Raw genomic sequence first — 26040 nt, forward strand, 5'->3', positions numbered from 1 at the left:
CAATCCACTGAGCTACGCCAGCCAGGGCCATTTATTTTCTTTTGAGAATTGCCTGTTGGAATCCTTACCACATTTTTGGAGCAGAGATTTTTATCTGTACTGGTTCCTGCTTGGCGGGCCTGGCGGAGCACTCAGTAGGAGCAACGTGTTTATTGAATGAAATATGAAACGTCCATAGGCCTGGCAGTAGGGTCCCGCTTATACACCTGTCATAGGGTCGATCCCCGGTGTGACTGCCTCATTGCCGAGTAGGTTTAGCTTCCATCCACCCTATGGAGGGCCTGGCCTTGAGCGCCGCTTTCTGCTACGCCCCCCCCCCCCCATTAAGAACCACGCCCTAAACTAAGCAGGGGCTTTTTTCTATATTCCAGGGAGCCACCTCCACCCCGCCCCAGGTCCTCTTCCGGCAGCGGTTGCCCTTGGCAACGCGTGGCCCCGCGCTTCCTGTATTGATTCGAATCGCCGGCTACGTCACGTCCTCCCGGGATGCCAATCGCAAGCAGGCGCAGTCCCGTGAGGAGGGCGTGGCCGGGGGGGCGCAGGGGCGTGGCAGCGGCACGCAGCGCGCCAGCGCGGGGGCGTGGCCGGCCGCGGGAGCGCGCGCGGCTGTGGAGGGCGCGGGAGGCCGCGGAGTCGCGATAGCCGCCATATTAAGGAGCGCGGAACCGGGGACCCCGTCAGTGGCGGCCGCAGCCGGACCCAGCGGGGCTGCGGGCAGTGGAGGCGGCGCGGCACGGCGCCGGAAGAGGCGGTGCTGACGGAGCCGGCGGGTGACGGGAGCGAGCCAGGTGAGGTGGCCGGAATCTGGGGACCCGCCCCCACCCCCCAGTCCCGAGCCGCGTCCCCCGAGACGGGCCAGGGGGCGGCGCGGACCAACTCAGAGCCCCCTGGACCCGAGCCGGCGGGCCATGCTGCGACCCCCAACCTAGGGCCTTCCAGGAGGCGGCAGGACCCCCGAACGTCGCTCCCTACGCTAACCTAGGCCAAGGGTGATCTCAGCATCCTACTACAGTCTTAACTCCCAAAATCCTAGCCTCACCCCCAAACACGGCCCTGAATGACCTACCCAGCCTAGGCCACCTGCAGCTCTCTACTCCACAACCCTTTTATAAACATGGGACCGAGTTCTGCCCCCCAAAGCCAAAAATGAGGGAACCCATGCCCTGATCTGCACTATTCATCTCTGGCTTGTCAAACCCGGGTCTTCCAAGTTCCCACCATCCCAGCCCAAATTTAAACAGTCTCCCGTAGCCGTTGCGACTCATTCAGATTCGAACCAGCCCTCGCCCCACTAAAATTCAATCTGAGCTTTGTGGACCCTGAGTTAAGCAGGCTGAGGTCTGGAGACCCTGTCTGTCTGGGCGCCCGTTGTATTCACCGCACCGTCTCCGCTCCTGACACACAGAAGCACTTGGGCAATGCGGTTTGAATGCATAAGTGCTCCTCGCACTCCCAGCTCCTCTGTTTTCTAATCCTCTATACTTACTTCCAGCTTGACCCATTGCAACCACCCAGAATCAAGCTCTCCCATTTTGGCTCTGGCCCCACGAAAATCTAAGGTAACCTGTCGGGGCCCAGTTGCTCTGAGATCCAGACAAATCTGTCTCTTCCTGCAAGCACAAGTCAGGCCCCCCACAACCCCCAATCTTGCCCCAAGAGTGGACTGCCCTCCCCTGCTAGAGTTGTTTTCTTTTACTAAAAACTGTGCCCCACCCGACCCCTGCATTGGTCTTGCACCTTCTAGACCGGCCCCCAACTCAAAGCTTGAGACCCACCACTGAGGATTTCTAGCCTAAGCCTGTTTTTCCCTGTTTTCCCCCAAATGATCCTTTTGTTCAGGTACTTGGCAGGCTGGAACTAGATCCCCTTATCCCAGTCCACCAAGAGATGTCCTCATGCCTCTTGCTGATGAAGCTGTGTCTACTGTTTACCACCACCCTCCAATCTTAATATAGGGTTTTTTTTAAATAGTTGACATACAGTATCATTACTAGTTTCAGGTATACAACATAGTGATTAGACATTTAAATACCTTGTGATCTCCCCGTATCTGAGCCTCCTCCCCAAACCGGGCCCTGCATGACCTCCCTGACCTGAGCCACCTACAACTCATGACCTCCCCCCACCTTCTCATACTCACCCTCCACAAATGTTTATCAAATACTGGGTTGTCCAAAAAATCTGTTATATTTTTTTCCATATGATGGGCCTAGGAGTGCTTAGTTTTACTTCATTTGAAACTATTCTGTTAGATTATATTGTGACAGCTGTCATATCATGTGCATTTAAAAAGCAGCAAAATTGGTGAATTTTTGTGCAGCCATTATAATATTGAATATGGAAGAAAATATTCAACATTTTCAGCGTATTAGGCTTTATTATTTCAAGAAAAGCAAAAATGCAAAAAGATTTGTGCAGTATGTGGAGAAGGTGCTGTAACTGATAGAACATGTCAGAAGTGGTTTGTGAAGTTTCTTGGTACCATTGACAACATTTTGGCTGGATAATTTTTTGCTGTGGGGCTGTCTTATGCATTAAAAAATGTTTAGCAGCATTCCTGGCCTCTAACCACTAGAAGCCAATAGTGGAAGATAGCCAACATACTCAAATATCCAAATCAATGAAGTTATTGATAAAAATGAAAAATGTGTTTTATTTTACAGAAAAAACATAACAGACTTTTTGGCCCAGCCAATAGAGGTCTAGTACCAGCCCCCGCCCCATACCCTAACCTGTGATTTTTAGGAACTAGCCAAATCTAGTACCCATGTGGCACCACCCATAGTTAATACAGTATTATTGACTATATTCCTTACGCCGTATGTTACACTCTGTTAGTATTTTTATAACTGGCAATTTGTGGTTCTTAATCTCTACCATTTCTTACCACACTTTAAATGAGGACTATTCACCTAAAGAAAAACCATCCACCCGTGGCATACCTAGCCCAACCTCCCTGGAGTGGAGACAGGTGTGAGGAACTTTGAAAAGAAGGAGGTTGGGTGTTGTCCCCTGGAGGTGGGAGCAGGATTTGGATGGTGGAAGCTGATGAGATCCTCTAAGGACAGTGGCTAGAGTGGTACATTGTCCCCTAGAACACATCCTAGACTGCTCATTGGACAGAATTTCCCCCGGACCGTCGGGGCCTTTGATGTCGAGGGTCTCTTCTGTGTTGGCCCTGGTGTACTGGTGTTTCCTTCTGAACCAAGAGTGGGAGCAGGTGTGCCGGCCACTGCCTTCTTTGTGCAACATGTGAAGTTGGGTTGCCCCAGCAGGGTTTTGTTAAGGAGTCTGGCCCTCCCCCTCCCAAAACCAGGGTTCCAGGCCTTGGACAGCTTTGGGGTCAAAAGGACAGTTCTGTGGTGAGGGCAGTATCTTAGGTGTCTGTGCTGGCCAGTTCCCCACCCTGCCCCACCTAAAACTCAGACCCCGTGGACTGGCTGATGGTGGTGGTGGTTTGGGGTTGGGGGAGGAATACTTGGAAGTAAACAGGAAAACCTTATGAGTCTTCAGAAGTGGGTCTGCATTGATTTTACACCATCTTCTCTGTCTCAGCAGAACTCACCCACCAGTGCTAATTATTGGGACCTTTGTTAAGCAGGTTTTGTACAGTTGGAACTCCTGAGTTTGGGGAGGTCCAAAGTGGGTTTAGTTGTGGGGACCTTTTGCTCAGTGTCATTGAGAAGGATGACGATCCAAAGTCACTCTGTCTAGAGGGCCCGCTCAGGGATTTCTGGTTGATACCAAGATCAAGGGACTTGGTTTTTTAGGAAACAGCCAAATTGCAGGTCCCCTGTAGTTCTTCTCAAGAGCAAAGCTTCTCAATTGGGGACATCTGTTGTGCAGAGGGTGCTCCTCACAGTGAATGACCTGGCCTCAGTGTCAGCAGTGCTGAGCAGGGAGACCCTGGACTAGAGTCCAGACTGAGTCCTGGGAGGGCAGAGACTTCCCTCCAGAGCCTGCACAGTGCCCTCTCAAGGCTGGAGCTGGAGCCCGTGGCTTGAGTGGGTGCTGAGGGCCAGACCCATTCTGGGGTTAGTACAGGCCGCCTGCGGAGCTGGGAAAGGAGTGTTTGGGGGCCGCTCTTCTGCCCTGAGAGCTCCTTGTGGTCTGGTTTCTGTCCAGTCATCAGCTCCAGTGGCCCCCTGCTCATCAGCTCCACTGGTAATGGTCCTATCCACTCCCCACTCGATCTCCCTGCGGGTCCAGCCACTTCAGACAGGAGCTAGGCAAGTCCCACAGTTCCTCATCCAGTGCAGACCTTTCTCGAGCACTGGGACTGAGCACATGGCCAAAGCTCCCCCTTATGTGGCACTCTTGGCCAGAACACTTGTGCCCTTGACTGACTTGGGCGAGTGGCCACTTTCTCCTGCCCCAGTTTCCTCACGTGTGACTGGAATGACAGAACACAACTGTGCATTGCATCATTTAAGCATTACATGAATATGGTAAGTGGTGCCCCTGCCCAGATAAGGTAGAGTGTGGAATCCACTCTCCTGGCTCTCTGTACATTCTCTCTGTCCTCCTATCTCCTTCACTGGCCCTGCTTTTTAGTATGTTTTTAATTTTTGTTAGCAACAGCTTTATTCAGATACAATTCTCATGCCATACAACTCACTTAAAGTGTACAATTCATGATTTTCAGTATGTTCACAAAATTGTGTACCTATCGCCACTATCTAGTTCCAGAACATTCTTATTGTCCCAAAAAGAAACTTCTTCTCCACCAACAGTCACTCCCCATCCCCTTTCCCCTGCCTCTGACAACCACAAACCCACTTTCTGTCTGTTGATTTGCCTGTTCTACACATATCACATAAATGGAATCACACGTGTCTGGCTCCTCTTACTGAACATCATGTTTTCAGGGTTGTAATGAGTCAGCACTTTGTCCCTTTTCATAGCTGAATAATATTCCAGTGTGTGGCTGTGGTGTGTTTTGTTTAATACTTGAGCTGCTTCCACCTTTTGTCTGTTGTACCTAGAAAAATAGTCAGGAACGGGTTCTTGTGTGGTGGCTCTGACTGATCTGGACCAGACGCCTCTTTGCTCCTGTGCATGTGCTCCTCAGTGGCCTGCCCCTCACCCTCAGCTTTCTGTCCTTGTTTGCTGCTGGTACCCAAAGCTGACTCCTGAACTCTAGGTCTACATAGACAGTGACCAGTTATCTCCTGAATGTCCATCTCTCCTCCGCACCTCAGGTTGAGTGTGTCTGGAAGAGATCACTCTCTCCTCAAACCTGTCCAACCCCTCCTCCCTTACAATCCTAGCCTCACAAGACGCCCCTTCTCTCCATACCCTCCATCTTCTCAGGACTACCTCCTCTTTCATGCGGACAGGCAGACTTCGGCTCCCTGGTCTTCACACTACACCACTCTCCCTGGCCTCTACACTGCACCACAGCCAGCCTGTAAACCCGTATCTGATCGTGGTTGACCCCTGGTCCCTTTCCCACCTCCAGCCACCAGCCCCAGGAGACTGCCCTTGTAGCCTTCCCACTTGTCCCTCTTCCAGTCCCACATGCTCTGTGCACCCAGCCTCTCCAGACTGCTGCTATAGGGTTCTATAAAGCTGCAGGCCATTCCTTCCGGACCTGTGTGCCTTTTTTGCATGCTCTTCTCAGATCAGATCAGGGAACCACTGCTTTGTAAGTCACAGGGAGGTCTTTTCCCCACAGGGCCTATCAGCTGCTGCAGAAAGGACCAGGGTGCATTTGTGCTGTCTCTCCCAATAAGGAGAGGCCAGCTGGGTGGAGGATAGAAGAATGGTGAGTGTGGGGGGAGGGGTAGATGGCTGAGTAGAGGGTATTTGTCTGTCTGCACTTTTGGGAGGGCCGAGCAACTGAGAGAGGTTAGCACTCATCTATGGAGCCTGCTGGTGTGTGGAAGCAACTGTTTTTCCCATAGATGAGAATAGTAGTGAGACAGACTGAGGAAGGGCTTTCTGACATTTAGGCTGCTTGTTAGGGGGTGAGCTCCCTCTTTGTGCAGGTGTACAAGCAGATGCAGAATCGCGAGAGGGTTCCAGGAACCTGATGGGGTTTAGTTTGATCCCCTCTAAGGCCCCATCCAGCCTTGAGAGTCAGCCCTCTGACATCAATCACAGGATCATATAGATGATCATAAATCAGTTGGGTGTCATATCCAAGTTGACATTCTTCCTTTATGTGGGGTTTGCATCCTTGGGGCTACAGCAGACCCAAACAGCCTTTGGGTCTGAACATTTCACCAGACTAGACATGGGAGTGGGTCCTCTGAGGAGGGAGAGGTGGGAGACAGAAAGGTAGGGGCTTACTTTCAGGCATTGTTTCCAGGGCTTAGAACAGCACTTCTCACCTGGGGTGGGTGCAGCCCCTCTGCCAGTAGTGTCACTGTGGGTCCAGAGAAGAGGTGTCAGTGGAGTTCTCAGTCTCTGGTCTGTGGGCCCCAGGGGGTCAGCGACTGCAGGCGTCTACTTTCCAGGTGCTAGGACCACCTGCACATGAACACATGCGTGCTGGAATGTGCTCCTCGGGGGCCCCCACCACGGGATCCCAGAGTAACTTGCCTTGTGGATTACATCAGCCACCCAGGAAAGGTGTGCCAGCTCCGCACTGGGCTTTTGCTTTTGTTAGAGGTAAGGGGCCTCTAGCTTGTGTTCTCTCACGGTGGGGCCACTCCCCTCAGAAGTCCCAGTTTGTGCCTCATCTGTCATGGGGCCAGGCACACTGGGTTCCAGTCCAGAGTCCACATTTGTAAGGCCACAGATCAGTCAGCCCATTTCCTCCCACGTTCTTTATTTATTTAGAGAGAGGGGAAGGTAGGGAGAAAGAAAGGGAGACAAACATCAGTGTGTGAGACAAACATCTCGGTTGCCTCTCACACACGCCCCAACCGGACCAGGCTCACAACCTAGGCATGTGCCCTAGACTGGGAATCAAACCACCAACCCTTTGGTTCTCAGGCTGGTGCTGATTCCAGTGAACCTCACCAGCCAGGGCTGAGGGCAGACTCCTAAGAGCAGTTGTCCTTTCCACCTTTGTCAACAGCATAGAAGGAGATAGGGCCCCATTTGGCCACTTGGCCTGCAGCTGTGGCCAAGAAGTCATTGTGGCGCAGCAGCATCTGTGGCCACCAGGGCACCTCCCATGTCACACAGCCCAGGTGCACTGTGTGATGGAGGAGCAGGAAGCAGGCGTGTCTGGGACCTACAGTGCACCTTTCGCTGGGCCCATGGGAACTGCTCCCACTTCTAGCATCTCCTTTGAGCCAGGTACATACTTCACAGAAGTTGCACCTGGTTTCATAGCAACATAGGCAATGTTATCCCCTTATCCCCACTTTCCAGATGAAGAGGCAGGTTCAGAGAAGAGAACTTGCTTATCCAAAACTATGCAGCCAGTGAGGCTTGGAGCCAGGACTTACAGCAAGGTCTGTCTCTCTGCAAATCCTCCCCTTTATCTGCTACACACTGTATAACTGGCTGACTGGCTGTACAGTATTTTGGTTTGCTATAGTGAAAATGAAGGGAGCCTCAAGGGCTGCACACAGGCTTGCCTGAGCCAAGGCAAAAGAACAAGGCCAGAGACTTGTCTCCCAGCCTCCCAGATCCAAGGTGAGCAGAAATTGGACAGCTCCCCTGTTTCTAATTGGGTCTTTATCATATGGGACTTCACCAGCCTCTTAGACAATGGCTGGGAATAAAATGATAGCCCCTGGGCTCCTGTATGACCCCCCCCCCCGCCCTTCCCAAGAGGGAGGGCCTCGTTCAAGGCCCACGGGTGGCCTGGGGGTGCCTAGAGCCACCTCCTGGCCTCCTAGTTCCTCCACCTATGTGCCTGTTGGACAGGAACACTTTTCTCTGGGGGTTTCAGGGCCCAGTGAAAACCTGCCCCAAGATGACAGATCCATAGGGAGCCCCTAGTCGTTTGTCATAGTGACCCCCAGTTTGACGGCTCCTGCAGGAAATGCCTGGTGGCAGAGATTCACATGTGGTGTGGTGAGTCATCCAGGGCAGTCCTTTGAGCTTTAGGCTACTGGCGTGTTCCGTGCTGAGACTAGAGACCCCCAGCTGGGGGGGGGGGCACTGTGACCTGAGCGGTAACAGCAGGCGGGGCTCCAACCCCAGCTGCACCTGCTGCTGGCACCCCGAGTTCCTCAGTATGAGAAATGGAGAAGGTCACAGCTGGGGACAAAATTAAGTAAAGCCTGTTGAATGCTTTGAGCTGTGTTGGCTCATGGAGGGGTACAGGTGGGGTTTGCCACTGTCATTGTCATTTGTGTTCTGGTGGTCTCCCTGTGTGGCCAGGAGCAGTGTCCCATTCACCTGAGACCCTCGTTCCCACACAGGATGTGGCCAGGTGAGTGTTGGCAGGCTTTCCTCCCTCACCTTCTCCATATCCCTTGTGGGTAGCAGGTGCCACCTGGCCACTCTCACTGTCGGCTGGTGTGTCTTCCTCCCCAGAGGGACAGTTACCCTACCTCCACCTGGGACAGTTCTGCCCCCAGGGGACAGTGGTGATGTGTGGGGCATTTGTGGTTGTCATGGGTGCTCCAGGTGTTGAGGGTAGGGCCAGGGATGCTATTCAACCCCCAATAGTGCCCCAGGTGACCCCCACAGAGAATGACTAGACCCCAGGGTCAGTGCTGCTGGAGGGTAGACCATGGTATAACCCATTTTGTAGGTAGCACATCCGGACCACAGTCAGCCTGAAAACACTTGAGTCATGGAAGATGTGTCACGGGAATGTCTCATTTCCTTTGGCTCCTTTAAGAGCCTTACAAAATATGAAAACAGTGGGGACCAGTTTTTCCGGATAAGCGACACCTCGAAGGCCTTGAAACCTGGCTTCAGGAAGTAAGAATGCTCTGACCCCAGGGGCCTCGGCCTGCTGCAAGCTCACAAGGTGTGTGCTTGAGCTCTGCCTAGCCAGACTGGAGGCCCCATGCGCCTGCAGTGCTGCCCTCCATGGCCAAATCCAGCTTGAGGAAGCCTCAAAGACAGTTTGTGACACACTGCATGCTTTGTCATCAGTTGTGCCCAAACAGGCCCATCCACCTTTTCTCATTTGTAAGGTGGGGGAGGCCAGTGGGTAACTCGGTGGCATTAAAGCTTGCTTGTTCTACTCTTCCTTACATGGGACCCAGCCCACCACTGGCTTCAGCTGGAACAGAGACGCACAGGTATTGGCATAGGGTGGCCGTCAGGCCCCCTGCTGGGCTGACTCCAGGGTCAGCCCACATGTGTGCAATTGTCTCAGCCAGCAAGTAGCCTCTGGGGCCTGGCTCTAGATGCGGTATCTTGACACTTGCGACACTGGGGCTGGGTCATCCTCTGTGAGGGCCATCTGGGCACTCTGAGGGGCTTGAGAGCACCCCTGTCCTCTACCCACTCAGTGCCAGGAGTATTACCCACTGTGAGACCGCAGATGCCCCCAGGCATTGTGCAGTGTACCCTGAGGGCACAGTCACTCCATCGAGAACTGTTGGTGTTATACTCAGAGCTATCTGTCTTCATTAAGTATCTGGTGAGTGAGAACCATGTCAGCCCTGCAGGACCTGTGAGGTCAGGGTGGCCAGGAGCAGCAGGGACAGCCCCCTCAGGAGGTCCAGTAGGCCAGTGGGCAGCTGGGTCAAAAGCAAGACCCCTGTTCCATTGCCACTTGAGTTGGCCTGGCCAGGGTGCACACATGGTCATGCAGGAGGGCAGCCCATAGGCTGTCGGGCAGTCCCTGACATGTTGCCCTAGCCATGTGGGGACCTCATTGCACCCTTTTCAGGTGACAAAGATTGCACCCCTTTTCCAGAGGAACAGATTGAGGCTTGTCTGAAACAGTGGCAGAAGGCAAGCCTCCTTTTCCTTCATACTAGGGTGCCCAAGGGAAAGAGGGGCTCTCCTCTTTAGGTCTGGCTCGGTGAGTGAACGATGCCCACTGACAGTATTCTGCAGAGGGGACAGTGGTAGTAGGACACAAGGTAGCCAGGGCTTTGGCCACTTCACCCAATGAGGGTCACCAGCCTGCACTTGGCACCCTTTAGGGCACAGCCTCCAGGTCAGCAAGGCAAGTACCTCTCCAAGGCCAGGATTCTCATGCTGCCACGGGCTCCGTCCCCAGCTCCCCCCTCCCCAGTCACGGCCTTGCAGATTGTGCTCAGTGACTACTCATTAACAGACCGGTCATTACTCTCTAACATTCATACCGCAAAGGTAGCAGAATGCTCTGGTGCACAGCCAGTTGCGCTCTGACCACTGAGATACTTCCTGTCACCTCACATGCTTATGCAGTCCCATCTTTCCCAGCTGGTTTACATCTCTGAATTGCTGACACGTTCTCATGACACAGGAAAACAAGACTTCCTCCATTCCCTGACCCCGTCCTCTAGTTCCTCTTCCTAGAGCAACCTCTGCTACAAGTTTGTTCTCCAACCTTCCAGAACTCTCCCTGCCCCACAGTGCTGCTCTCACAGGCAGTGGGTCCCCAAGACCCTGAGGCCTGCCCTTTGTGCTGCAGTGTCTCCTGCCCTCAGGGCAGCTGCCAAGATCATTTCTTGAGGCCTGCTCTCATAAGCTGTCTGCATGGAGTAGCGCCGTGCGTGGAGTTTTGCATACACGCGCCTGGAGTTGCTGAGGGCAAATTCTTAGAAGTAGAAACACGACATTGAAAATATGTGCTTTTTTAGGTTTTGCAAGCAGTTGCCAAACTGCCTTCCTTAGAAGTTGTGCTAGTTTCAGCTCCTGCCAACAGTGCAGACAAGCAGTCCCCTTGCATTAGTGGCAAGGGCGTGTCCCCTAATCTCAGAATCACTGGAGGCTGGCAGGTGGAACTGCCTTCTCCAACAGTGAGTGAGGGTGAGCGCTTTTTCCAGGGGCGGTTATTCATGTCTTGTGCCACTTCGGTAAGTCCTCCGGGGGATAGATATTTTTCCTAATTGTCTTTTATTAAAACGTTGTATGTGGTGTCTTTGCCTTATGGACACTTTTTATTTCTCTGGTGATTAATCGACCAGCCTTTTCTCTTACAGCTTTGGGGTCTTTTGTTCTTCTGTGATGCAGCAAGCAGCAATCTTAGAGGAAGTGGAAGGGAGTGGTCCCCAAACTGGCGCCGAAGTGTGGGTGTCCCCTGAGGTCCCAGTCCTTGGACTGGGACAGCCTTCAGTGCTCTCAAATTAGCTGGTCTGCAGAGTGGAGGAGCTCTAGGCCTTGGCTCCGCAGTCAGGCTGGAGCAGGGTCTCTAGGCTGCTGGGCAGGTATGGGTGTGAGTCTGTGGCTGGTTGGACCTGCTAGTGCCGTTCTCCTGAGATCTTGGTCTGTACCCATCTTGTCTGTGCCCCGCTCCACTTCCTTCCTCATCAAGAAAACCTGGTGAGGGGTGTGGGGGCAGGGTGCTCCCGAGGGTGGCAGGAAGGCTCATTCTGTCAGAGATGTTACCTGCGTATACCAGGTCAGAGCCTGGGAAGAATTAGTTCTAGAGCCCCTCCACCATGCCTGCAACCCCAAGGGTACCTGGTCTTGGAGAGACCCTCCCAGGCTAGGTGCTGGGATCTAGTGCTCCATCCCCACCCTCTCCAACTTAGCCTTTCTTAGATAGCTGGATGTTAGAGCTACTTTTTAAATGGGCTCCACAGTAGCAGGTGCCACCACCTGAAATCATTCTCCACCTAGTTCCATGTTTCTGGCCTGCTGCCTCTGATTCAGAAAGAGCTCAGGAGGGTGGGACCACGTCCATCTCCTTGCCTGTTCAACCCTGGCTCTTGCCCCAGGCCTCTGGGCAGGCACAAGAAAATATGTGTGTTGGTGGAATGAAGACCCAGTGCCGCTTTGACAAACGCAGGGATCTTGGAAGTTGGGGGAGTGGGGGTTATGGAGGGAAAAGGGAGACAGAAGATTGGCCGGCTGTCCTCAGTGGGCCACACAGGGCCGGGCAGAGAGAGGGCCCCGAGGGCCTGTGTTAAGCACAGGTGTCTCAGAAAGCCTCTCGGTAGCACCCCCTAGAGAGAACTGGGAAGGAACTCCACGGTGTGGCCACCACCTCCCTCTGCCCTACTCAGTGTGTGTGTCCTGCAGCTGCTGTAACAAGTCACCGCACACTTGTTGGCTTAAAACAGCATGAACTTACCTCAGTCATGGAGACCAGGGTCCAACATGGGTCCTACAGGGCTGAGACTGTCTCGGGCGTGGGCAGGGTGGGCCCTTCCCGAGGCTCCAGGGGAAAATAGTTTTCAGCCGTTTCCAGTTCTAGAGGCACCGTACCTCTGGCTCGTGGCCTCTTCCTCCGTCCTCACAGCCAGCAGCTCTGCCTCTTCCATCTCTGACTCTGACCCTACCCTCCTTCTCTCTTACAAGGACCCTGTGAGGACGTTGAATCCTTTGCCTAATCCAGGATCATCCCCCATCTTAGGGATCTTGACTTAATTCCATCTGCAAAGTTCCTTTTGCCATGTGAAAGAACATGTTCACAGGTCCCAGGGACTAAGACCTTACAAGTGTGGGTGAATTTCTGGAAACACTCTGGCCCTCTTCGGCCAAGTCTGAATGGTGAGACGCTGCCCACTGCATGGGCTTCTGTAGGTGGCCACATCCAAATGTAGCAGGCAGGCAGAGGGGCAGCTGATGCGCTGGTAACAGGAGAGGACACCACACTGGACATATGTTCTAGACTCAGATGTAGCACTCAGCCAGCTGTGTGGCACTGAGCTTCTTAACTCGCCCTGGGAAGCTAGTCTCTCACTCTCTGTCTCTGAGGGGACTGCAGCATTTTAGACCGCTTCATTTCTGGTGTGTGGAGCACGTCCCAGCCATGGTCTGGGGCCCGCTGTCCTTTTTGAAGCAGACCGGCCCCACTGGCCTCAGTGTGGTGCTGTTGGTCTGTGAATGGAGGTAGTCTCCATGGGAACGGAGCTCATCTGGGCCAAGAAGGTTAAATAACTGTCACCCACAGTGTAACTGGTCCCTGCACTGAGGCCCCTAGGTCATTTCCTGGGGAGGCCTCTCACTCCTGCAGACCCCACTGGCCCTGAGCCTCCCTGCCTGGGGAAAACGAGCTGCTCGCTCTGTCTGGAACAGTTCGTTTTCAGTAGCAGTAGCTTGGTGGCTTGCAATGTGTTTGAAAGACATAGAGAGAGGTGGCTGCTGACCAGAGGGACCAAGGCATGATGGCCTCCAGCCTGGGCTCACTGTCTGGTGGGTGGCAGGTGAGGTCCCAGGCAGTACCAGCAGGGGAAGTTAGCTAGCCGCTCTGAGCCTCATTTTTTAATCTGCAAGGCGGGGGGAAATCAACTGGCCCACCTCTGGGAGAGCGCCTGGTGATGGTCAGAACTTAGTAGAACAGAGCTGTGGCAGCTCCTTTTTGTGTCCAGTCCCTGTGGACCCCACTCAAACGATGCTCGGTCAAGGTGGACCTAGAGCTTGGCTCTGGTTTCCATGCAGCCCGGTGCAGTGGTCATTGAGGTGATTTGGGCCTGCCCTTGGGAAACTGTCCTTTGAACAGGTGAACAGGTGTCTCCATCTGGGACAGACACAGGCGTCTCCGTATCCCACGTGTGGCTCTGCTGCGACAGGAGCCGTCAGGTGTGGTGAGGGCACACTTTGAGGAGTTGCTGGGCAAAGCCTAGGCATTTGAGGGAACATGCGGGGTGAAGGAGAAGGCAGGTACATCTCAGGGCAACCCGGTGGACTTCGAGCTACACAGGGCTGGGCTGGGCTGGGCTGGGCTGGAGGAGGAGGAGGATGAGGTTGGGGGTGTGACCCCAGCCCCTGAAGGGGTAAGGAGGGCCCGAAGGAGGGAGACAGCCATCAGCCCTTTCAGGAGATTGTCCTGTGGCCACAATGGACTAAAATGTGTCTGGGGACCTCTGCTAGGGCAGGGTAGGTGGAAAGGACAGAAAGAATGTAGCCAAGAAGGGGTGGCTGCTCCCAAAAGTTTATCCAAGATGGAAGGGGGGCTGAAGTGCCGTGCTTCCACTTTTCTCACTAAAGCAGGAAGCCTGCTGTCTGGTGAGGTGGGGGACTATGGGACTTGGGGCTGCAGGCTAGTACAGGCTCAGAAGGGCTCTAGACTGTGGAGGGAGGGCTGCAGGCACACTGGGGTGTTGCTGCCCCTCGGTCTTCACATCCTGATGTGCATGAGGGTGTGGGCACCCGGTTCACGATACCATGCAGGGGGAGCCCGAGATAAAAGGTGCAAGCCCACTAACATGGAGCGTGGCAGGCACATACTGTGATGACCAGTGGCTTTGTGCTGTGTTCTGACCAAGCATCTGGCTTCAGGATTGGGCCGCATCAAGGCAGCCCCATGTGTCCATTAATGAAAGTGGGGGACAAGGACCTGGCAGACTAGAGCTGGTATTTGGCCACACAGTATATGTGGTCTCTGTGATGGGCTCAGGAATCCGTCGGAGAGACCCGCCTCAACATCTCACAGCCTTCAGGCTCCAGCCAGAAGAGCAAAGGAACAGTGACTGTGAGGGGATTCTGGGGTACAGAGCAGCCTGCAGCAAGAGGCTGCAGTCTGCTGAGCCCCTTCTGTGCCAGGCTCTGTCCTGGAAACCCGCTTCACCCTCCGGGCTCGGCAGTGCCTTGAGAGGATTCCTCCCCTCCTGTTTGCTGAGGTCTCCACCACTTGGTGGAGGTCCTTCTGGACTGGCAAACATTTTCTTCTGAAAGCAGCCAGAGGTGTGGCTGTGGGTCTGGCTTGTGCCTGGGTCCTGATTTGCCATCCTCGCGGCAGAGAACAGCCCTTCTCTCTGAGCCTGACACTCACCTCTGCCCCATCCTAGAATGCAATGCATACAGCCCTTCCTCACACCTGTTCTTTCCTCTCTAGAATGTTGTTTTCCAGCCTCCTTTTGCTGGTGAGCCTTCCTCTTCCTCAGAGGCCTCCCTGGTTTGGGCAGAACTCAGCGGGAGCTGGAGGCCGATTTCTTTGGTCTTCATCAGCCCGGGCAAACTCCTGTGATACATATTGACCCACATCTATTTTGTACGTCAGGATGCACAGGCTAGCCTGCTGAGGAAGAACCCTCAGTGGTACCTCCCAGCCTCGTACCCCCCTCTCAGGCCACACAACCCCTGGGTGGCCCATGGCCTCAGAGGATCTGAAACAGGAAAGCAATAAGATGGGGGACCTGGGATGGAGGGGGAGGGGACCTGGGGCAAGGTCTTGGGGGCAGGGATGGGGGAGCCTTGCCCTTATAGCCAGGACAGAAGTAAAGGGTCCCGTCTGGGCGGCCCTGCAGGGGATGCAGAGAGCAGTCCTGTTTGTCTCAGTTGCACCCCCCTGTGACTTCCAGGGCCTGTGGGGTAATCAGGCCTGAGCTCTGGGCTCCTGGGAGGGAGAACCCTGTCACATGGTAGGGGGCCTCAGCTGTTCCAAAGGAGTGCCCTGTGGTCGCCAGGTGGTGGTGGAGACTACTGCCCATGATGCTGAGCTGTCCTGTCCTTCCTGCCCCAGGCTGACTTTGGCTGGCAGAACTTGGCAGGCTGACTTGGTCAGCAGCCATACCTGCCCTGCCTCACCTCACCATGGACCAGGACTATGAGCGGCGTCTCCTCCGGCAGATCGTCATCCAGAATGAGAATACGATGCCCTGTGTGAGTACCTGGCAGTCAGCCCTACCAGTATTGGCCTGGCCTGGCCTGGCCTGGTAGAGATGGTCGGGAGACAGGGTGGGGGTATGGTTGGCCCCTGAGCTTCAGCCCTTAGCAAACAGAAGGAGGTGCTGTGCAGGTGAAAAACATCTTCCCACCCTGACCCTGACCTGTGTGGCTCAGTTAGTTGGGTATCATCCTGCAAAGTGAAAGGTCGCTGGTTCGATTCTGAGTCAGGCCACATGCCTAGATTGTTGGCTTGGCCCCCAGATGGGGCACATATGAGAGGCAACCTATCGATGTTTCTCATGTGGATGTTTTTCTCCCTCCCTTCTCCTTTCTCTAAAAATAAATAGTATCTTTTAAAAATCCTCCCCCAGAACTCCTCCATGGGGATGCCACGGCCAACCTCAGTGTGAATTCCCATCAGTGCTTCAGTATACCTCCCTGGCTGCTTATTCTAATAGCGCCTGTGCCTCCCAGTCCTCAGGGGGCACTGGTGTTTCCTGTGGGGCCGTAGTTAGGACCGATTGGGGATGACAGAATGTGAGCCACCTTCCCATTTTCCAGACTGGACATTGAAGGGCCCAGCATCGCAAAGCTGGGGTTTAGCTCTAGCCCCACAACTTGTTCAAGGGAGTTGGCCTGGGTGTAACCAGGATGACGTGGGAGGGAACAGGGTGCTGGGACACGGAGCCTGTAAGGGTGAGAGTGACAGAGCTCAGGAGCCTGGGGAGGATCCTTCCTGTCTCTTCAAGCTTCTGATGTTGCTGGAAATTTTTGGCTTTTAATTTATTGGAAGAGAGAAGAAAAAACATCGATTTGTTGTTCCACTTATTGATTCATTCATTGGTTGCTTCTCGTATGTGCCCTGACTAGGGATCAAACCCACAACCTTGGTGTATCAGGACGATGCTGTAACCAACTGAGTCACTCAGCCAGGGCTAATCCTTGGCTTTTAGACCCATCACTTTGGTCTCTGCCTCATTTTCACATCCCTTATCCTGCATCATGCCTCCGGCTCTCATAAGGACACGAGGCATTCGTTTTAAGAGTGTACCCTGACACTTCCGCCAAGATGGAAGCGTAGGTGGAAACACCTTGCGTCCGCACACGATCGAATCTAAAAACAACAAAGTTTTAACAACAATAAATGCAACCAAACTACACAGAAAATCGACAATACGGAGTCCGAAAACAACGAAATGCTCAGCTAAACCGGTAAGAGGGGCGAAGCCAGCAGTGGAGCGGGTTGGCCAAAATGATCCCCGACTGGGGTGGTACACCAGCAGCCAAAGATGCGGATCCCAGGTGCGGACTAGCCACGGGCGGACACAGGGAAGAGGCGCGGCTGGCTGTCTGCTATTGGTCGAGCATTTGTGTGCAGATAAAACAGTGAAGAGGCGAGCATTGAGACCACACGGCGCAGGGCGGCGGGCTCTCACATTTCCGCTCAGATGAACAGGTGGGGGCGAGCGGTGGGACAGACTGGGCGAGCGGAGAGGACCACCATTGCTCCCTCTTTGTGACCCTGCCCCCACATACAGCATCACAAACCAGCTACCTGGGTGGCCGTGCCCTGGTGAACAACTAAGGCTCTGCTCCTCATATGTAACAGACACAAACAGATAAAAACGTGGCTCAAGAACAACTCAGAGCCCCAGAGCCAATAAATCTAAGTGATGAAGAAATAGCCAAACTATCAGATGCACAGTTCAAAACACTGGTGATCCAGATCCTCACAGAACTGGTTGATTTTAGTCACAAATTAGAGGAACATATGAAGGCTAAACTAATTGAAATGAATGGTAATGCACAGGAAACCAATAGTAATGGAAAGAAAACTGGGACTCAAATTAAGGGAGCGGACCAGAAGGAAGGAAAAAATGACCAAACAGAAAAGAAACAAGATAAAGAAACAAGAATTAAAAAAAATGAGGAGAGGCTTAGGAACCTCCAGGACATCTTTAAACGTTCCAACATTCGAATTATAGGGGTACCAGAAGGGGAAGAGGAACAGTCACGAGTGGAAACCTTACTTGAACAAATAATAAAAGAGAACTTCCCCATTCTGGCAAAGGAAATAGACTTCCAGGAAATCCAGGAAGCTCAGAGTCCCAAAGAAGTTGGACCCAAGAAGGAACACACCAAGACACTTCATAATTGCATTAGCCAAGATTAAAATTAAGGAGACAATCCTAGAAGCAGCAAGAGATAATGGGACTGTCACCTACAAAGGAGTTCCCATCAGACTGTCAGCTGATTTCTCAAAAGAGACCTTACAGGCAAGAAGGGGCTGGAAAGAGGTATTCCAAGTCATGAAAACCAAAGACCTACAACCAAGATTGCTCTATCCAGCAAAGTTTTCATTTAGAATGGAAGGACAGATAAAGTGGTTCTCAGATAAGACCAAATTCAAGGGGTTCATCATCACCAAGCCCTTATTATATGAAATGTTAAAGGGATTTACCTAAGAAAAAGAAAATAAAAAATATGAACAGTGAAAGGACAGCAAACTCACAGTTATTAACAACCGCACCTAAAACAAAAGCAAATTAAGAGGACAGCTAGATCAGGAGTGAACCATAGAAATGAAGATCACATGGAGGGTTAGCAACCGGGGAGTGGGAGGAGGAGAAAGGGGGAGAAGGTACAGAAAATAAGTAGCATAGACAGATAGAAAATAGATAGGGGGAGGGTAAGAATAGTATGGGAAATACAGAATCTAAAGAACTTGAGACACGTGTTCATGAACTGAAGGGGGGGAATGGTGAGGGAGGGGTGTGCAGGGTGGAGGGGAACGGGGGGAATAGAACAAATGTAATGGCATAATCAATAAAAAAATTAAAAATAATAAACATTGATGAAACAAAAAAATAAAAGAGTGCACCCTGCTCCAGTGTAACCTCCTCCTAACTTGATTCAGTCTGTAGACACTATTTCCAAATAAGATCTCATCCCAGGTACCAGGGGTTAGGACTTCAATATGCCCTTTTGGGAGAGACAGTTCAACCCACAGCAAGTTGATTATAGATTAAGAACATTTGGCCTGGCTGGTGTGGCTCAGTGGATGGAATGTGGGTTGCAAACCAAGGGGTCACTGGTTCGATTCCCAGTTGGGGCACATGCCTGGGTTAGAGGCCAGGTCCCTGGTATGGGGCACATGAGAGACAACCACACATCGATATCTCTCTCCCTTTCTCCTTCTCTTCCCCTGTCTCTAAAAATGTATAAATAAAATCTTTGAAAAAAAAGAACATCTGCCAGCCCATTAAGTGGAGTCAGAGGGTTGGCCAGAAGCAGTGCGCTGCCTTCACAACTTGGTTCGGTGGTTGGCTGGTCGTTCTGTGGGAGAAGGTCCCCCGTGTGTGGGAAGTGGGGGTGGCGGGGCGTAAATGTTTAACTGTCTGTTCCCTGTGGTTGCTCAGAAACAAACAGCCACCTTGTGGTGTGCTGATGTTTTGCTGTTGGGAAGCACCCAAGTACAGACTGACCTCTTCTGCCTCACAAACCTGCCAGCAGGGTCCCGCATATGAGTTATTTACCCAAATGTTTTACCTCTGCCCCTTGAGTTTCCAAGATTGAACCCCTCATTCAGCAGCCAGAGGACAAGTGCAGCAGGCAGAGTGGGTCAGGCTGGAAGCTCCCACTCAGCCTCACCCTGCCATCCTTTCAGGTCTCGGAGATGCGGCGGACCCTGACACCTGCCAACTCCCCTGTGTCCTCCCCCAGCAAGCACGGGGACCGCTTCATCCCCTCAAGAGCCGGTGCCAACTGGAGTGTCAATTTCCACAGGATCAATGTGAGGGCAGAGGCTGGGGGGAGAGGTACCACCAACTCTGCCGCTTGGGGCGGGGCCAGGCCGTTCCAGCTCAGTCCTCCCTCCTCTCCGTCTTCCTCCCACAGGAAAATGAGAAGTCTCCCAGCCAGAACCGGAAAGCCAAGGATGCCACCTCAGACAATGGCAAAGGTCAGGAGTCAGGGCCCCAGACCCTCTGTTTCACCCCCTTACCTGGTCCCACCCAGCCTCTCAATGTGATTGGTACCTGCAGATGGCTTGGCCTACTCGGCCCTGCTGAAGAATGAGCTGCTAGGGGCTGGCATCGAGAAGGTGCAGGACCCACAGACAGAGGACCGCAGGCTGCAGCCCTCCACGCCTGAGAAGAAGGGCCTCTTCACGGTAAGCCTGCTGCTGTACCCACGCTGACTACAGCTTCCTGCTGGGGACAGAGATCCCTGTCCTCCGTGACTGACCTAGTCTTAACCCTCACCCCTAGCTGCCTGTGCTGTGTGGCAGTTCCTTCAGGCCACGCAGGCCTAGCCTTCCTGGGTTTCTCCTCTTTGACCACCATCCCGGCTGGGGCCCTTGAACCCCAGAGAGGGAGGGAGAAGGCAGCGCCAAGCCCTTTTAACCCCAAGGCTTGCCCTGTGGCCCTCCTGGATGCCTACTGAGACAAAGGTGACCCTGGGGCAGGTGCCCAAGTGCAGGGTGAAGGGGCAGTGGCCTCAGTAGAGCTGCCCCACAGAGCATGTTCATGCTATCCCAGGTCATGGGGGCCCCTAGCCGTGTTGGAAAGGGCCTGGCTTTAGTCCCTCAAGGTGGCTAAGGGGCTGGTGGCTTCAAGGGTGCAGGAGCATGCTGGCAGTCACTGCCAAGGGGAGGCCTGGTTTGCTTCTCTGAGTTCCTGGAACCCAGGACACCCCAGTTAGAGGTCCTCCTGGTTAGGATGAGCACCAAACCTCACTCTCCCACCCAAACACCAGCAACTCAGGGTACCCAAGCTTTGGGGTCTGAGGGTCCTGAGCTCTGGGGCCAGGGTGTCCACTCAGTAGGTGTGTACCCCCCACCCAGTATTCCCTCAGCACCAAGCGCTCAAGCCCTGATGACGGCAATGACGTGTCTCCCTACTCTTTGTCCCCCGTCAGCAACAAAAGGTAAGTCTGGGTCTTTGAGAGCTGGGGACAGGGCTGGGTGGGCAGCTGGGCAGTATGTAAGAGCTGCAGTTAGTCCTAAGACCCCTCACCGGGGCACACTGTCAGCCTGAAGGCTTTAGGTCCAAACTGGGGAAGGGGAGTCAGGGAGAACCCTCTGTTGGAGGTGCAAAGCAGAGGGAACAGTGTGGCTCTTGAGATTTGGGGTGGCCAAACACCTGAGGGTGAAGTGCTTATGTCCATGGGGGCACCCACAGTTTAAGGATCACGTGGACAGAGGACCAGGATGAGTGGGAGAAGATACACTAAGGACTGATGTGAACCAGGGGTAGTAACATTAGCCAAGGAGTATTGCTAACCATGTGTGATTGACATAAAATCACTGTCTTGGCTCTCCCTATAGTCAGAAGTTACTGCGGTCGCCCCGGAAACCCACCCGCAAAATCTCCAAAATCCCCTTCAAGGTTCTGGATGCACCTGAGCTTCAGGATGACTTCTACCTGAATCTGGTGGATTGGTCATCTCTCAATGTGCTCAGCGTGGGTCTGGGCACCTGCGTGTACCTGTGGAGTGCCTGTACCAGCCAGGTGGGTGCCCTGGTGCCTGCAAATGTGTGTACAAGTACTTGCATGTGTGTGCCTCAGGGTTGGGGGCACAGCTTCCAGTAGCTGAGCCAGGCTGGCCTGTGCAAAGGATGAGCGTGGCTGGTGCTCCTGAGCCCAGAGCAACACTGCGCTGTCCTCTCATCCCTGAGGCCTACCTCCGAGGACAGACTGGAACTCAGAAGTAGTCAGTCAGCAGGTGTGAGTGGGGCCCCCTGTGCCCCTCCTGCTGTGGTCTGTCTCCTGCAATGATGCAGAGCCCTTGCTCTTCCAGTTTGGCCTCTGCCAGTGTCTGCAGAGGAGGGGAGGTAGGTGTTGGGGCCAGGCTGAGCCTGGGAGCTGCCCCACCCCACTCGCAGCACTAACTCTGAGCTGCTGCCAGGCCCACCATAGGCTCAGACCTATGAAAACACCATGGGGCAGGGGGTGCATTTCCAGAAATTAATGCACGTGGGTTCAGGAGAAGGTGATTCCCCCTAGAGAGGACTGCCACCTGTTGGACACACCCCTGAGTGTGTGATGCATCTGTGTGAAGCCATCACCTGAGGATCCTTCCCCAGACTTGGCAGTCACTCATCCCTATGCTGCCATGTGTCCCCTTGCAGCCTTCAGCTTCCTGGGCACCCCAGCTTCATTATCTCAAGTCCCAGCACTGACACCAGTGCCCATGGGCCTGAGGTGTGACTGAGTGAATGAATGAATGAACAGATGGATGAATGGACGAGTGGATGGTCAGGACCTTGAAGGATCGGCAGACAGCACAACGGCGCACACCAACTGCTCCCTCCTTCCCACAGGTGACCCGACTCTGTGACCTTTCTGTGGAAGGGGACTCAGTGACCTCCGTGGGCTGGTCTGAGCGGGTCAGTACACAGGGCTTGCTTCCTGGCTGGGCAGGGCTGGGCAGGGGAGATCTGACTGAGCCTTGCTAGCAAGGACCCTCCACAGTGTTTGGGGGTCTGGACCCAGAGTAGCCAGAACCCCGCCTGGTAGTCTTGTCCACGCCCCAGAGTGATGTCTGCATCTCACCTGTCCCCAGCCTGGTAGAGATTGTTACAATGGCAGGGTTGCTGGCAGGGCTGCCAGGTGGAGAGACACAGGGTTGGCCACAGCCCCCACAGAGCTCCATCCCCTCCATGCCAGCCAGCAGGCAGCCTGGGTTCAGGCAGGCGAGTCCACACATTGAGGTGTGTGGGTCTTAAGTGTGTGTTGGCTGGATTTTGACAAATTCATGCTCTCTATGACCATCTAACCAGGAAGTTGGGGGAAGGGAAGGGGCAGGGCTGTCCCCTTGACACGAGGGGACATGTATTAAAGATCTTTTAAAGAAATGGCCCCAAGGTCCTGCAGCAAGGAGGGAGGAGAGGACAACCCGGGGAGTCTGTCTCCACCCCATGGGCTGATGCCTGTTCTCTCCCGGGTCCTTGGTCCTAGGGGAACCTGGTGGCTGTTGGCACACATAAGGGCTTCGTGCAGATCTGGGACGCAGCTGCAGGGAAGAAGCTCTCCATGCTGGAAGGCCACACAGCACGTGTCGGTGAGGAGCCTAGGGTCCTGACGGGTAGCTGTGATCCCAGGGGATGGGAGTGACACTAGGCACAAGAAAGTGATGATTCCCAGAGTATGCTGTTCCCAAGAGGCCAGGCCTTGGCCTCACCCCGCCTTCTGCCTGGCCTCTAGGGGCACTGGCCTGGAACGCTGACCAGCTCTCGTCTGGGAGTCGGGATCGCATGATCCTGCAAAGGGACATCCGCACCCCACCCCTGCAGTCGGAACGGCGACTGCAGGGCCACCGGCAGGAGGTGTGCGGGCTCAAGTGGTCCACAGACCACCAGCTCCTCGCCTCAGGAGGAAATGACAACAAGGTAGACTCCCTGAGCCCCTCACTGTCCCGGCCTCCAGATTGACCCCCCCAGGTGCCCAGCCCCCATCCATAGAGCAGGGATGACAAGGGTATGCCCCCAAGGGAGGACCGTAACAGGTTGGGGTGAGGCCATTCATCTTCCCCTTGGGGGTTTGCCTAGGGACCATAGCCGCTGGGGGCCTCACAGCTGCTGCCCCCCCCCCCCAGCTGCTGGTCTGGAACCACTCAAGCCTGAGTCCTGTGCAGCAGTACACAGAGCATCTGGCAGCCGTGAAAGCCATAGCCTGGTCCCCACACCAGCATGGGCTTCTGGCATCTGGCGGTGGCACGGCCGACCGCTGCATCCGTTTCTGGAACACACTCACAGGGCAGCCGCTGCAGTGCATTGACACAGGCTCCCAGGTGTGCAACCTGGCCTGGTCCAAGCATGCCAATGAGCTGGTGAGTATTGGGCACACCTTGTGGCATGCAGGAGAAAGTGTAGAGGCCCAGCAAGACCTCCCTGGGGTCCTGGGGTGAAGCCTGGCCCCTGCCACCCAGGTCATAGAACCACAGTCTGGAAGTGGCTATCCCTGATCAGGCACCCATGCCTACTGACCACCAGTAGAGGCTGCCTGAGCTTTGGGTGCAGTGATAGCTTCCTGTCACCCTCCACTCATCAACCAGAGTCCGAGGGCAAGGGTCTGGTCTTTGCTTTTCAACGAGTGCATCAGGGGTAGTAGACAGGCTTTTGTGTGAGCCCTGTGGTCATGGGAGGCAAGCCCCAGGCTCTAACAGCGCCCTCTCCATCTCCCAGGTGAGCACGCACGGCTATTCACAGAACCAGATCCTGGTCTGGAAGTACCCATCCCTGACCCAGGTGGCCAAGTTGACTGGGCACTCCTACCGGGTTCTGTACCTGGTGAGTCTGCACTGGTGGGTCCCAGACTCAGCGCAAGACCTCGGGGAAGGCAGGGTGCAGACCTAACCAGCAGCCTCCCCGGCCTAGGTCTGTGAGGTGAGGGGCGGGGTCGTCTGGGCCAGCTCCTGTGTCTGGACCCAACAACAGGGCGAGTTCGTTCTGCTTTCAAACATTGGTTGTGTCTCATCACTTTTTGAGTCTTCCTTCCTGAACTCCCAGGCCCTGTATGGAAGGGCAGCCCTGCCCTGCTGGCAATCTCCACACGTTCGTTTATTTTTACCAGATTATGTGTATGAGGAAGCCCAATTAATCCCCATTCAACTATTTTTCATCTCCGAGAACAGTTCATCACATACTTACTTGCATGTGCTGGGTAGGGGAGCCCCTCCTCAAACACAGTCCCTCCTCAGGGGTTTTTCTTTCTTTGTGGAAGAAATGTTATGTGCTTAACTTGTATCTTTTGCCCGAGTGCACAGAACAGACTTGCCCTCCTGGGTTGGGGTGGGGGTGTCCTGTGTTTTGGCTTTAGTAGGAACCCAGCCCCCAGCACTCCCCTCCCATCATTGATGCCATCCCTGGGGCCAGTTGCAGGGCACAAGTACACTGAGGGTCTCCTCCCACAGGCCATGTCTCCGGATGGAGAGGCCATCGTCACTGGTGCTGGCGACGAAACCCTGAGGTTCTGGAATGTCTTTAGCAAAACTCGTTCGACAAAGGTAAAGTGGGTCGGTATCAGTGCCAGGTGTTTTCCCCATGCACACCCCCTCGGCCCACCCTGGGGGCTACTGTCTCCACTGCCACTTGAGCAGCCCTGTTCACCAGACTCTGCTAAAACTTTCCCCTGGGACCCCTGCACCCCTCTCTCCACGCCTGCCCCACTCTGCACCCCAAGCCTGGTGCTCAGGGCACCAGAGAGCAGTGGTGCCTACTCAGCTCCTCCTCTGGCCCAAAGCCTGTTTCCCGCAGCTGCGCTCAGCTTTCCCTCCTGTGTGCCCTGCAGGAATCTGTGTCCGTTCTCAACCTCTTCACCAGAATCCGGTAAACCATGGGCCGAGCCATCAGGGCAGCGGAGCACCACCTGTCATCACATGCATGACCCTCCCTCCCCGCACATGTCCCCGGAGGAAGCAGCCGGGGTGGGCGGGAAGCCGGGCCCAGAGAGACCCTGAAGATTCTCATTAAAGCCTGATTGCGAACCCTGTCAGCGGTGTTTGGGGCGGGGATGTAGTCGGGCACCGGCAGGTTGTCCAGCTCCCTCCAACTGGGTAGCTCCATGGCCCCGGCTCTGACACTAGGATGGGGACGGACGCCTCTCTGGACCCCTGCCTGCTTCCCTTTGTGTCCATCACCACCTTGTCGGGCTGCATGCTCTTCTCAGAAGCATGGGTTCACCACTACTGCCACCACCCACACCTGCAACAGGACAGACAGCTGGATGCCAAGCCGGTCAGCCAGGGAAGGGCCCATCAGTAGGATGGTCCAGGTCAGCCCATGGATCGACAGGACCCTCCTGCTAGGTCTCTCTGTGGCCGCCTCTGCCGCCCCCATGCTGGCAGCTGTCCCAGTGACTTTGCTAGGAGCCAGGTGTCAGGGGCAAGCCCCAGGCAGGCTGTGCACCAGAGCAGGTCAACTCGAGATGGACTTGTTCAAGGAAAACTGAAGTTTGGTCCACTTACCGTCATGTGCTTGCCCTGACCCTGTACTGTCCTCGTCACTAACGGGGTCACAGCTGAGCTGTCACCAGCAGGACTGGAGTGCCTGTGCCTTGTTGAGTGTACAGATCCAGGCAACCTAAGGGTGGTTCCTCGCCCTCCTCCATCAAGCTGTCCCATCATGCACCATCTGTGCCCACAGCCACGGGGACACCGGGGAGGGGGTACTCACTGGCCTCCAAAAGCTCCCAGATTTTCCCTGCCCCTGCCCCCATGCTGTTGTACTCTGCCCAAGCTGTACCTGAATACCGCCTCATTACCAGACCTGGAGAAATTTGGGAGGGAGAGTGGTAGACCCAGTTGTAGGGTGAGGTGGGGGTCACCCTGGCTCTGCTTCAAGGCCCCCTCCTCCAGTGTCCCCTCCCCTGCAGTCGGCCACACGTGTGCATGTGTATATATGTATTTGTGACTTCGGTTTGGTTTGCGTTTTGTAGATGGGTTCCAGAAATGTTTGAGGCTGGCTGG

The 26040-nt window shown here is 54.4% G+C and overlaps 1 protein-coding gene across 3 annotated transcripts; it reads left to right on the forward strand.

Annotated features, from left to right (window-relative positions):
* The first annotated feature begins 577 nt into the window (after window positions 1-577).
* FZR1 (fizzy and cell division cycle 20 related 1) lies at window positions 578-25059 on the forward strand. Of its 3 annotated transcripts, XM_037165164.2 has the most exons (15): window positions 578-788; window positions 1493-1559; window positions 15428-15567; window positions 19241-19366; window positions 19471-19534; window positions 19617-19744; window positions 20417-20499; window positions 20900-21083; window positions 21896-21961; window positions 22533-22635; window positions 22779-22963; window positions 23170-23403; window positions 23759-23863; window positions 24487-24588; window positions 24864-25059. In XM_037165164.2, exons 3-15 carry the CDS (start codon window positions 15499-15501, stop codon window positions 24903-24905), a joined length of 1491 nt encoding a protein of 496 aa, XP_037021059.1. In that variant the 5' UTR covers window positions 578-788; window positions 1493-1559; window positions 15428-15498; the 3' UTR covers window positions 24906-25059. The 3 variants fall into 3 exon arrangements, with proteins under 3 accessions (XP_037021059.1, XP_037021058.1, XP_037021060.1); XM_037165163.2 differs by lacking the exon at window positions 1493-1559; XM_037165165.2 differs by lacking the exon at window positions 1493-1559 and having other exon boundaries at window positions 579-788; window positions 24487-24579.
* The last annotated feature ends 981 nt before the right edge of the window (window positions 25060-26040 follow it).

The sequence above is a fragment of the Artibeus jamaicensis genome, unplaced genomic scaffold (assembly GCF_021234435.1).
Source record: "Artibeus jamaicensis isolate MK-2021 breed Jamaican fruit bat unplaced genomic scaffold, CSHL_Jam_final scaffold_537, whole genome shotgun sequence".
In the NCBI taxonomy this organism is placed as follows: domain Eukaryota; kingdom Metazoa; phylum Chordata; class Mammalia; order Chiroptera; family Phyllostomidae; genus Artibeus; species Artibeus jamaicensis.